Source organism: Helicoverpa armigera, chromosome 1, assembly GCF_030705265.1.
Source record: "Helicoverpa armigera isolate CAAS_96S chromosome 1, ASM3070526v1, whole genome shotgun sequence".
Taxonomy (NCBI): Eukaryota; Metazoa; Arthropoda; class Insecta; order Lepidoptera; family Noctuidae; genus Helicoverpa; species Helicoverpa armigera.
In genome coordinates this window covers 1,284,181-1,298,294 of record NC_087120.1, presented here as the reverse complement: position 1 = coordinate 1,298,294, position 14,114 = coordinate 1,284,181, and the positions used below count along the sequence as shown (strand labels likewise).

General features: G+C 36.9%; 1 protein-coding gene across 3 annotated transcripts in view; it reads left to right on the top strand.

Moving 5' to 3' along the window:
* Positions 1 to 14,114, top strand: part of LOC110379459 (uncharacterized protein) — a 290,441-nt gene that overhangs the window by 112,288 nt on the left and 164,039 nt on the right. For all 3 annotated transcript variants that reach the window (XR_010276506.1, XM_064034719.1, XM_064034736.1), the window contains one exon: positions 745 to 948. Coding sequence is in view for 2 of the 3 variants with exons in the window: in XM_064034719.1 (XP_063890789.1) it covers positions 745 to 948 (204 nt within the window). In the remaining variant the exon portion in view is untranslated. The remainder of the gene's footprint in view (positions 1 to 744; positions 949 to 14,114) is intronic.

Sequence of the window (14,114 nt, the reverse complement as noted above, 5' to 3'; positions counted from 1 at the left end):
TAAAGTTATTTAACATTTCACACATTTTCACGAAGTTTAACTGTTGTGTTGTATGTCATAGGTGACATCACGGAGGACAGGGTGACATACATACAAAGAGTCAAAACAAACTATCGGCCGACTAAAAGTTTGCAGTAGTAGTACCTACTATAAGTTTGTTGAGCACAAGTTGCGGAGTGCGACTCAAGTGCATTGTGCAATGCAGTGCACTCTAAGTTATGAGCAAGTTTCATATTATTCAAACTGTTGCGCTTTAAGTGCATCTTTACTTTATTGTTCAGTATATACAGTTGTTCCAATGTACTTACTTGTTTGCTCTCATGGCAATTGAAAACTGAAGACAATAAAGGTAAAATAATTCTAACAAATATACTTCAGTTGTTATATAATACTAGCTTCCGCCCGCGGCTTCTACCGCGTCGAGTTCGGTTAAATCGCGTTTCCAAGAGAACTTTTCAAAAGTCCGGGATAAAAACTATCCTATGTTCTTTCTCAAGGTCAACTCTATGTCTGTACCAGATTTTATTGAAATCAGTTCAGAGGTTTAGACGTGAAAGCGTAACAGACAGATAGACAGTCAAACAGACAGAAAATTCGGATAGTTGAACTTATTTAGGGTAAGACCAATTATCCGAATTTTTGATTATCCGAATCAACTCCGGTCACAATGAATTCGGCATTTTACTGAATTTTAGTTTTAATGTTCTTAAAGCTAAGTATTAACTTTATCCTATTTTTCCACAGGAGGCGCTGCGCGGGCGCCGGTGCGCATCGCTGCGCTCCGCGGCGACGCCGGTGCGCGCGGGGGCGGAGGACTCGGGCCGCAGCACCCCCTCCGCCGCGCACCGCGCCTCGCCCTCCCCCGCTGATACCCCCGCGCCTAAGAAATCCAACTGGGAAGTCATTGAACACTTCTCTTCTAGTAAGAGCAAGAGAAGCCCCACTGCTGTAAGTACCTAAAGTACCTAACTATTCTTCAACACCAGCCTTTATATCAAACTAGGCATAGACCTTCTCTCTTCATCATCATCATCAGCCTTTTTATAGTCCCACTGCTGGGCATGGTACTCCTCTCACACGGAGAAGGATTGATCGTTAATCACCACGCTTGCTCAATGTGGGTTGGCGATTTTAGAATTTTTTATCGAGGTTTCCTCGAGGTGTTTACATTCACATTCTTTGTTGGTCATTGGTTTCCAAGACATACTTAGAAAGTGCATACCTCTACAAAGTTTGAAAAGCTATGGAAATCGAATTCGCGCATTAGTATACAAGAGGCTGGTAGCCACTGGGTCACCATGGAGCAAGTATTATACCAAGTATTACTTGTAAGTGAACTTCTTAGTATCAATCTAAATGATTAGACCGATACTAAGAAGTTCACTTCTACGTCACATGTTGCATAAATGTACCTATGGCAAGATTTAATGGACGACGATAGGGAAAGTTGATAAATTGCTTCTAAGAAAACTGCACTTTCGTTAAATTATTTGTGTATGCAGATAGCTTGTACGTGGGAGTCACTCCCTTATGTCTGAACTAATTGTAGCTCGTTAGGCCAACACGATTTAACTTGTAAGCAAATTGAATATCTCCACAGAATTCCATTTACAACAAACGATAAAAACAGACCTTCATTTTTATTGTAAGTATCTTAAATATATTTCATTTCGGAAGAATCCTCGAATCACGTATAAATACATCAGAAAATCGGTCTCTTTATCCTTGTTTAATTGAAAAGCGTCCTTTAGGGCCGGCCGGCCGACGTGCTCGTTCGGGATTGTTCGCCAAATCGTCGATACGATTCGTTTTCCGTCGGTCCCGATTTAGCGCCGGGATGTGCGTAACAACTCGGAAATGCGTACAATTGGACCTCAGGGTCTACAGCTTTTACCATTATTGCAGTCGTAAAAACGAATTTTAAGTATTTTTCTGCAGTTATTTTCTAAATGGCTTTGAACTGCTTGCATTGGTTTACGATGCAATTTTTATATGATGTGGCGTGAGTCCGCGGATTGCTAATTATGTTAAGTGGTGCTGAAGCCACGCTATTGGATTCTTTCAAAGCATCTCGTTACAGATATGAGATTGGTTTTCCGACATCGATTGGCTCATTCTAACAGACTTGTGACGTAGGCCACATATATTTTTTGTAACATGACCTTTTTTACGTGCCATTGTTGATAAGATTAATATTCTTGGACTTGATCCCTTTTAGGGATGGTCAGACACAATCAAAGGGAATCGAAAAAGATTATTATAATATTATTCGAAGCAAGATTGGAAATTGTAGGTACATGAAAGATCAGATCGCCGTGGACGCTTCAATTTATCTTTGAGGTAAGTTATTGTAGGACCTAAGTAAACAGTGAAAATATTACCTCGTGTATGAAAATGTGGAGGAAGACACTTTGCTTTTCTTTTGTTATCAAAACAATCTTTTATTTTTTTGTGATGGGAATGGATATGGAATGGGGAGTGGTGCAAATTATCATTCCCTCCACCTTCTCCTGCTTTAGCACGACTGCTTCGCAGGAGGTGACGGCTTCCCAATCTCTCTCATTCCGGACCATGGTTTGAACCACGGCCGGGCGTAAGAAGTCGCCGGCGCCACCTTGTCCTCCAGGCCGTATGTTCAGTGGTGACACTCATTCGTCTTATGCCTGATCCGATGCAGGCAAACTGGTGAGGGCCTGCGTCACTCGGGAGGTGGAATTGCCATGACCATCAAATAGTCGTGAAAGTCGGCTGCTGACGTCACGCCTAACAACTATATCGTTGTAACCCCGTCAGATTCCTGGAAGCCTTTCTTATAAATACCACGTTAATGTCCACGTTTTTCTAAGCACTTGGGAAAACTGTTTTTCTAAGAACCCGGCTTTTATATTCCTTCCAGTCATGTTTATAGATCAGTCGTAGGAATAACGAGTTGTCTTTGTGTCACATGTTTTATAACACGACAGCGGGTGAGACTTACTTGTGTGTGTACTTGTCTGTTGTTGTGTGCGTAAGTTTGAGAGCTTAGTAATGGCCGAGTCGCCGAGACATACAAAGGTGTGCATGTACATTTACGTACACACGTGTGGCTAACCCGTTTGTACTAAATCATCTATAGTTAGGTATAATGGTAGTAATAATATTGCGTCATCTCATGTGGTGATAACCGCGTCTGAATTTAATGTGATCACGTCAAAATTGCTCACGTCATCAAACTTGGGAGATTATAATTGCATCGAAACGTTACACGGATGTATGAGCACATATTAGCCTGCTTATGCCAGTAGCTCTACCTAAATATTGGTACATTGAGGCTTTAGAAACTTTCACAAAGCAGCTCAGAGTCTGGAAGTTAGTGGTTGCTACACCCGTGCATCGGAGATAATATTAATGTTGGCCATGTGGCTGATCTCTCTCCAGTCGTGTCTGATTGCCGTCCCATCGGACTATAAAAGTGCACTTGTGTCAGCAAAATGCTTGTGCACTATAATAATATGTCCTGCGCAGCTGGCTGATCTCCTAATTTTACATTATTACATTTACCAAGTCACATAGTAATAATCTGATATGTGCATACGTGATCCTATACATACAAAGTTTTGGCTGATAAATACACACAGGTTTTATGACTTTATCAAAATGTCATAAAAATGTTTAATGAAAATATTCTGAATCATTGTTTGTGTTGAATGCAAACATTCTCTGAGCGCATCAATTATTTAATCAAGTTCGTCGCTTTTGATGGACGAGGGTCCACAGTCATAACTGGCTTAAATACCGACCATTTGGCATCCAATATTGGATAAAGCAAGTTTGTCTAAAATACTAATGTTGCTCTGAACAGTTTGATCTTAGAAATAATAAAAGTAGGTGATGCGTCTTATTGCTAAGAGCGATCTCTTCCAGACAACCTTAGGATGGATTGAGACGAGATGGAAAAGATTATACGGTAGGCAGTTAGGTGGATTTGTCGAGTTCCTAAGGCACTTGCATTTCTTTTATACATAGTTTGTAAAGTACCTACTACATGTGGGTCGCGAGTGAACCTGCTATTAGAATCTAGTACCTAAAATATTTGTTGCTGACTCAAAAGATACGAACAATTTTCTACCTGTCGAGTTCAGATATATTTTTTCCATTACTTCCAAGTTGGCAAAGTTTGCTTACGTACAACAATAAGAATTATCATCCCGAATTTCTCGTTTGAGTCTCAAGGTCGGTCTCATATCGATAAAACTCTTCAAGGAACTTAATAAAAGAAAAGTAATGTTGGTGAACTTCACAAGTTTATTCAAATAGCTTGCGTGGTTTCTTGGTTTCGTTTTTCCTTAGCTGACGTGTTACTTTCTCACTGCAAACTTTTAGTCGGCCAATAGTTTGTTCAGGCTCAATCAGTAAGTAAAGAGATGAATGGTAATATGCACAAAACATCAGGTATTCACTTCTATAAGTCAATATTCTGAGAAAAAGAGAGCAGTGTGGATTGCATAATAAATAGTTACGTGTGTAGTACCTTTCCATACTAATTCAGGAGCCCAAACAAACTGTCGGCCGACTAAAAGTTTGCAGTATGCGGCAACTCTAACCCGACCGGTGACGACATTTATGTTCGTCACTCATCTCCCGTGACGAGGGTACCAGGGCAGGTGAAACTTCCCGTACCTGTACAGGAGACCGCACATCAGTGGTAACTGTCATGCACCTTAATAGTAATAAGTACGATTTTCCTATAATTGTGGGTTTGTTCCCACTAGTTCTACTGCTTAGTTCTACCGTAGAACTAATGGGAACTTTTTTTCCCACTAGTTCCACTATTTGAAGTGTAACAAAATAGTAGAACTAGTGGGAATTATGGTTTTTATTGGTATTCCCACTAGTTCCACTGAACATTGGCAGTAGAACTAATGGGACATAATTTTGTTCTACTAGACAGAAGAAGTACAGTCGACGGCCGATAGTTGTGATTTTTTTTAGAGCTCAAAATCGATAGCAGTCAGAATAACTTAGATTTTTTTCATTACTTTCAACAAAAATCTAATGTTTTTCTTTATAAAAGTACTAGGATAGCAGAAATGAAGAGGAGCTAGTTAATCTTTTTGTTCTTCTAATTTTTATAAAATTTTATAACACCTCTATGGTGGTGTTTGGCACATTAATTAAAAAAAACACACAAAAGTCAGATTAGCTAAAAGGTTCTTCTAACCTACAGACAGACATTGTGTTGCTGGGGAGTTTGTTGCGCCACTTCTTCTTCCCAGTAAAAACACATAGGAAGTGGTGAAGGGTGGGCGTTTTGGGGGCTGTCTATTGTAAATTCCTGACGTTCAAAAAGTGCTGTCTTGCAGCCAAGTTTGAATAAATGATTTTTGATTTTGATTTTTTTTTTTGTTAGTTTGATGTGAGCGTTGTGTTTGTGTCATTTTTTAGACAAGTGTTCAACAGACGTTTAAAAGTTTATGTTTTACGACGGTAAATGTCCGTACTATTTTGAAATTTTTTAAAATCGTCAAATATCGTTAAAAAACGCGTTTTTGGTACTTTAGGAGGGGTATATCTCTAAATCCCTACGTGCTAGTGCAACTTTATGTTCTGGACTTCGATTACGTATCAAATATTCTACAAGAAATTGTATATTTCACCTTTGCACCAAAAAAAAAAAAATAATAATTTGTTGACCAGTGTTATTAAACGGTTTTATTTAGCTCACCCCGTTTGTTTTATTTATTATTTATTCATTCTTGGGTCAAATTTAGAAATTGAAATTTCAGTGCCTTCCTGTTGTCAGATTGATCTGAAATTTGGTACACACCTTTATTTCCGATGACAATACAATATAGTAATATCAATAACATTGCAAATCCAAGATGGCCGCCGTTTCAAAATGGCGGATAACGTAGGTTTTATCAATCCCATCAATGTGGGTATCAAATGAAAGTGCTCAACCAGTAGAATACAATGTACTATATAAAATTCAAATCCAAGATGGCGGCCTCTACAAAATGGCGGATAACTTAGGTTTTATCAATCCCATCAACATGGGTATCAAATAAAAGGTCTCAACAAGTAGAATACAATTTACTATGCAAAATTGAAATCTAATATGGCAGCCGCTACCAAATGGCTGATAACAATTTTTAAACGGTTTTATTTAGCTCATCCCGTTTGTTTTATTCTTGGGTCAAATTTAGTAATTCAAATTTCACCCTCTTCCTGTCAACCGATTAATCTGAAATTTTGTATAAACCTTTAATTCCGATGACAATACAATATAGTAATATCAATAACATTGTAAATCTAATATGGCCGCCGGTACAAAATGGCGGATTACATATTTTTCCACAACCCCCTCAATATGGGTATCAAATGAAAGGGCTACACAAGTAGAATACTGTTAGCAACCCCAGCGGGGCCCAACAGGGCCAAGGCCTGCCTGGGCTGCGGGATTGTTCGAAAGAGTTACCGTGGCCCTGGTACATAAAAGGCCTACGACGATTTTTAGTCAGTAAGAGTCTGGCACCCTCTTACCGCTGCTGACCCAGGGAGGGGTCACTTGATGATTTTTGGCGTCGTTAAAAAAATTGACTTTTTAAAAAAATTAGGTTGTAATAAGTTATCAGTTAAGATACCGTGTAATAATGATGCACTAAATGAATTAGATAGAATGAGGAATGTTCGGTAGGCATTTTCATTAAATACTAAAAACTAGAAAATAAAAAATCGGTAAAAAAACTTTTAAGTCAAACGGTTTTATCTTATGTGCACTGAAAACTAGAAAATAAAAAAATAGTTACTTACCTGTCAACCTACGTAGGTGGTCTTGGTCATATTAGACTAAAATAAAAACGTGGGGCCCCTCTGAAATCCTACCTATGGCAAAGCATATCTTTATACTTTGGTAGATCATGAGCTCGGCGTTCGTTGGTGAAGCCGCTACGGCTGATTTATTGATTGTCAAAATCTCCAGTTACGATTATAGTAAGTCGATGCAATCCACACCTATTATACCTCTAGAAGAAAGTACTACAGCAACAGTTAATGGGCCCCACGTTTTTATTTTAGTCTAATATGACCAAGACCACCTACGTAGGTTGACAGGTAAGTAACTATTTTTTTATTTTCTAGTTTTCAGTGCACATAAGATAAAACCGTTTGACTTAAAAGTTTTTTTACCGATTTTTTTTTATTTGATATTTTTTTGCCTTAATCATAGGGCTGCAGTTCAAGTAGTCAGTCTCTTCAAAGTTATTTTTGCGTTGTTGTATGCTTACATTCCTTTTCAATGTGTATTATTATAAACAATGTCTTTTAATTAGTAGTATTGTAGATGAATATCAATATCTGATTTTAAACACCACCTAGCTCCTCTTCATTTCTGCTGTCCTAGTACTTTTATAAAGAAAAACATTTAATTTTTGTTGAAATTCATGAAAAAATCTAAGTTATTCTGACTGCTATCGATTTTGAGCTCAGAAAAAAATCACAACTACAGATAACCACTGGCCACGGACATGGCGAGATGTCCCCCAGGCCGTCGACTGTACTTCTTCTGTCTAGTAGAACAAAATGTTCCATTAGTTCTACTGCAAATGTTCAGTGGAACTAGTGGGAATACCAATAAAAACCATAATTCCCACTAGTTCTACTATTTTGTTACACCTCAAATAGTAGAACTAGTGGGAAAAAAAGTTCCCATTAGTTCTACGGTAGAACTAAGCAGTAGAACTAGTGGGAACAAACCAAAACTGTTACCACTGACCTGAAGTTGACTGTACCTACCATTTATGTAGACAAACTGTCAGTTTCGTAGGCTTGACTTGTTGATCCACGTTTTTACCCGACTATCGAGGCTGGTACTAATATTATTATGCTGAAGAGTTTGTTCACTTGAACGAGCTAATCTCAGGAACTAATGGCCCGATTTGAAAAATTCTGTCAGTGTTGGATAGCCCATTCAGGAAAGCTAATAATAGGCTATTTTGTATATGGCTTCGTGCAGAAGTTCCCACAGGATGCGGGAGAAACCGCAAGCAGAAGGGAGTCTTGCATACGTGTACTAATTAACTCTTAATGTGACTGTGAAATAGTGCCGGTCGCTTGAATTGCGCTAGTACCTCTATAATAATACTAGCAAACGGCTAGGTTCCCACATGGTACACCCACATTCTGTGGCACCTATGACCCTTACCAAGATGAAATATCTTGGTATCTGCTCTGCGAGCAATATGGCCTGCCCATTGCCACTTCAACTTGCTAATCCGGTGGGCTATTTCGGTGACTGTAGTTCGTCTACGGATCTCCTCATTTCGTATTCGATCACGTAGAGAAACACCGAGCATAACCCTCTCCATAGCTCGTTGAACGACTTTCAAACATTTGCTTGTTTTTAATGTACCGTGAGATTTATTGCGACATCCTACTTGGAAGAGTTATTTCTTAGGCCTTTGTTGTTATTTTTTTTCAATACAAAATAACACCTCATTAACTAAAGCTTGTCCTACAAATGTAGGAAAAAAAATATTACTGTTACAGTATTTTTATCGTCCCACTGCTGGGCACAGGCTTCCTCTCACACGGAGAAGGATTGAGCATTAATCACCACGTTTGGTCAATGCGGGTTGGTGATTCCAGACTATACAATGTGTCCCGGGGATAAGTGACCGCCCGAAATTTTTTGAATATTTGTACAAAATTAAGGATAATTTCTTTTATATTTTTGAAAAAAATCATTAAAAAAATTTTATTGTCAGGCCTGTTAATAACAGGCTTTGCTCTTTTTTTTCAAATTTCAACTGACTGTATTTTTGCATTTGTTTGAAATAGCAGCAAACATTGTTGTGAGCTATTGTAGGAAATATCATGTAGTTTATTAATAAATTAAAAGAAAGTGATATTAATGGGGCATTTATTGGACTTATTTTGAAAAAACTGAAAAAAAGGCGTTATTTTCTTTGAATTTTTATTTTCTTTTTTTTCTAATAAATGTTTTATTACATTTTTGTTATGTTTGATAATTTTAATTGATAAACTATGATGTCGGCTAGTCAATAAAGAAAAAAGAATTTAAAAAGATGTAAAAACTTAGGAAATATCTTAAAAAAACTGCAGCACGTCACAGTATTTACTAAAAATCATTAAAAAAAAACCAAAGGCGGTAAGTCCCAAATATAAAGGAAATTATCCTTAATTTTGTACAAATATTCAAAAAATTTCGGGCGGTCACTTATCCCCGGGACACATTGTATATTCCAGGTTTCCTCAAGATGTTTTCCTTCACCTTTTTATCAGCCATATCAGCAATATATAGGTACTTATTATTTGAACTGAGATAACTAATATAAATTCAACACCTGTCTTATTAATATTCATGTAGGATTCGAATAGCAGAGATTTTGGTCCTTTCGGTCCCTTATCGTTTCATAAAGGACGGGAAGGACCTTACGGGTCCGTGCGTCGGGACCTCCTTAATATTAGGAAATAATAGAGAACATTATTTGGTGCTTACTGTAAGGGTTTGTCATGTTTATAGCTCGGCACAAATCTCTCGGGAATTTTAAGAAGAAAATATACTGGTTTAAGTACAGATTTTTTATATTTTGTGTGAAAAAATACGATCGGGAAATATATTTTCTTGGAAATGGTGGGTTCTACTTATACAGGTTCTTAAATCTTAACATTATAAAGCTGAAGAGTTTTAATGTTTTTTCGAAACATGATTGTCAGGAACCACTGGGCTGTCTTGAAAAAAAAAAACAATGTTACATAGCCCTCCCAGTGGAAATAACTTTACTCAACTATCTTTTTTGCGTACTTACTACATATAATGGAATTTAACACTTGAAACTTACAAAAAAACTTAACTATTTCTAACATTTTAACAATTACTTTCGTTTGTGTGATTATCTCGCGTTTGGCTGGATCGATTTTGATGGGATTTTCAGCATAGTATTTGTCAGGCGTAGGAAAACCTCAAGCTTAAAATAAATAGATGTATATGTAGATACATTATTGTATGTACCTAGCCTAGATAGATTAGATATGTAGATAGATAGATTATGTACTCACGGGCTTTTTTGTCTTAACTTTCACGATATTCATTGTAATATTACGAGTACTTTACTTACAATATTTCCTCATAAAATACCAATAAAATATAAATTTAAATCAAAGCACCTCCATTTCCGAGAGTTAATTATTTAATCATACTGAATACTGTTTTATTGTACATTATGGTCTTATAAATACGCCAATGTTTCCTTATAATCCCTTCGGAGCGAGAATTCCCTCCAGCGATGTTATCAAAGAAAATGTTTAATAAAGTGTAATTGCCTTTCCCGCAGCTGGTTATTAATTACGGCGGCAATTGTCATATTTATGATCAGTAGGTACCAACGCTGCGATTACTTTCAATACAGATTACATTAAAAACTAGTTGTAAGAAGTTTGTGTTATAATGTCCTCCTAGCCGATTATCGGCTACGGCGGCTGTTCTCATGTAACGAGATTGGCCAACTGCGTAGGACATATAGTGCACAAGCATTTGCGCAGACACAGATGCACTCACTAATCCTTCACTCTCATAGCCCGATGGGACGGCAATCCGACACGACCGGAAAGAGATCAGGCGCAGGACCGACATTTACGTGCTCTCCGATGCGCGGGTGAATCAATTAACAACTTCCAGGGTCCGGGCTGCTTTGTGAAAGTTTTCTAAAACCCATTCATCCACCCAGTCATTTGGTTCTCCATGGTATGAACCGATGAAAAAACTAGGCGGAAAATTCGCTTATATGAAAGCTCTTTGTGTCAATTTGTATATTTACCACAGGTGCTAAATAAACAATTCACTAACAACTGTTAAAATTTAACCAAAAACAATAAAAGTTCATCACCACAGGTGTAGGTTTACACGTTCGATCAATTCCAGTTTAATTTGTACCGGTTACAACCAAGTGCGGTTCGTTTGTTTGTAACCATCAATGGGATATACTTCATTTATAGAACCAACAACGTAACTGTAGTATTACATACGCAAATACCCGCACTGGGAGGTTTAAATTGACACACATTTATTTATTTTATTTATTGCAGGCAATTAAGGCCCATAAAAAATCGAATTCAAAGATATAAAAGTTCTTATAAAACTAATATATAAAGATTATCATAATTAATACAATACTATAACATGTAATTTACATTACTACAAATACATGCAAAATATATAAAATAAAATAATTATATTTGTAAAGTATAGATATGGACGTGGTTTCACTCGCGTCATGACTAAACTGCTTCCCGCACCGGGGTAAAATATACTTTTTCAAATCGGTTCAGTAGTTTCGGAGCCTTTTAGCTACAAACTAACAAAAACAAATCCTCTTTAATAGATTAGTATAGATAAGTTGTTTGTCGCAGTTACATCATTTCCCGACTGAACTACTTCCCGCACCCGGATGAAAAATAGCCTATGTTCTTTCTCATGAATTTTTTTAAATCTTTCCTTAAATCTGTACAGTAATTTTGGCGATTATAATATTATTAAATACATCTATTTTATAATCACAAACAAAAAACCCGATTTAAATAACAAGACAAAAGGGATTTACGTTAATTCGGTCCGTTCTAAGATGTTGGCAAACATCTTCTTTAATCTTAACTGGATTATAAGATAATACGGCTACTGGGAGATGTCTTGATGCTGTGTTATCTCGTCGTAATCCTTGCTTGCACAAAGGAACTGCTCCTGTGAGCTGTATCCACTGACATCAAAGATAATATCAGATTGATACCTAAATATTATATGCGCGTTTGTAAATATATTCCCGGATATAGTTCAAAGGTATTGTGAAGTTTTCCTCAAAAATCTCTTTTGGATCACGATCCTACATTGCGTTTTAATAATGTCGTATTCACATACATATGTTTAGACTTTAAGCCTTTAAGTTAGTTTCAGTGTTTCTTCTCAAGGAAATATCGACTTCATCTTACATTTAATGAAAAGTTAACAATGTTGTTTATAACCTATTTACTTAATAAATTTAATTTATCCTTGGCCTTAAGTCCCAGCATACTGCAGCTTGAAGTTTTTCGTAAATTATGTAATCAAACTTTGAAAAGGTCTTACCCCGGTGGGATACCTAATCATTGTAATGTGTACTACCATTAATCTCCATACTGATTTAAGAACCCGATCAAACTGAATTGTTTACTTAAAGTTTACGGTATACCGAAGGGTTTTTTAGCAGATTAAGTTTAAGTTAAGTATAGTATTAAAAAGGAATCATCGTTACATAGTAACACCTTTTTTACATTATTCCTTCTTGAGCCTTTCATGTAACCAGGGCCGCGGTAACTCTTTCGAACAATCCCGCATCCGCAGATCCTTTCATAATACATACACCTTAAAACAAAATTAACACATTCCGTTAAAACATTATACGTGTACGAATTTCACGGCTTTAAATATGAGATAAAGCAATAAAAGCTAATGACGTCACAGCATTTGTGTTGCAAACATTAGGGAACACTGGCAACACTGTTGGCCGGATTTTAATGAATGCAGTGTAATTATTTTAGTTTGGGCAGGCAGTGTTGCCATCATTTACGGAACATCCCGTAATGAGGGGGATTTTCTGTTTATTTCGTTTGTTAAATTAAATGATGTAGCTCGGGGATCTACGTGTGGGGATATTGCTAAGGATTACAATTAAAATTTACGACACACCCAATTTTCTGAGAATAACAAATGAATACTGTCTCACGAATCAGTAAGAGTGGGTAATCGCAGCGTGAGTGAGTGTCAGACACCTACTGACTAAAACCCTCCATGTTCCTTCTTAAGCCCTTTATGTACCAGCGCCGCGGTAACTCTTTCGAACAATCCCGCAGCCACGGGAGAATCTTAGTAAGACTGATTTTGACAGTAATAATTAGGACGATAGTATACTAACAAAAGTTTTTGAAAACCGCCAATTGCGAGTAGCACTCTCACACGAAGGGTTTCGTATCATTGTAAAAATCATAATATTAGTTTGGCGCCTTCAGTAGTTTGTTTTATCTCTGAAAACAATTGTCTAACTATCAGGGTACATGAATACAGCCTGAGTTCAAGGCTGCGGGTTGTTCGAAAGAGATACGGCGGCCCTGGCACATAAAAAGGCCTACGACGGAACACGACGGTTTTTAGTCAGTAAGAGTCTGACACTCCCTCACCGTTGCTAACCCACAGCGGGAGGGTTCATTTGATGATTTTTGACGTCGTTAAAAAAAAGCCTGATGACAGAAGGTTCGTTCTTCTGTTTCAATCAAAGTCTTAGTTACAGTAACCCGTATTACTCTTTGGCTACGGAACCCAAATTTTATGTACGCTATCAGATAATTCTTTGTCAAGACGCTGCAAAGTAATTGAATTCTAATCGTCTAAGTTTGGGACAGCGTTTCAATAGCGGGGTACTCGAAAATTTAATAAAAAGGTATTAGGAAACCGAACCAGCTTAGAAAAGCCCCGTGGTGGACAGGTTTCATGGAATAACATAAAGTTTTGTTTGAATACAAGGATTTTAGGGAAGCAGGTGATTTAAATTCTTAAGTTTGTAAGGAAGTACATATTAGATATGTATTTGTCACTGTTTCACACATAAACTACAGTAGGTATATTCATGAAAATTCGCAGTTTTATAGGCCCGAGACGACATGTTTATATAAAATGTAATCATAAGTAACGAAACACAATTCAATCGAAAGAGAAGAGAAATATTTAATTGTAGAGCTATCTAAAAGACGGACTAATTAGGTACTTATGTACATTCATCTTGCATATATTTTTGCTGTTACTAAATAAGCTCAACTATTATTTATAACTTACCTATTACATAGGTACCTATGTAATAAATGTGTTATGTAGTACCTACTTGCATATTTATTTAATCAAGTGGATAATTTTAATGCATTATTTGCAATTTTCATATGTTTGCCTTTTATTTTACAAAGGCATACCGCAATTAATTCGTCAATCGAATTCATTATTTCGATATTAATGATGATGATCGATCACATTATGAGTACAATAATGTCAATAATTCAACCCGCATTAATTTCTGAACAATCGGCTTATTTCATTA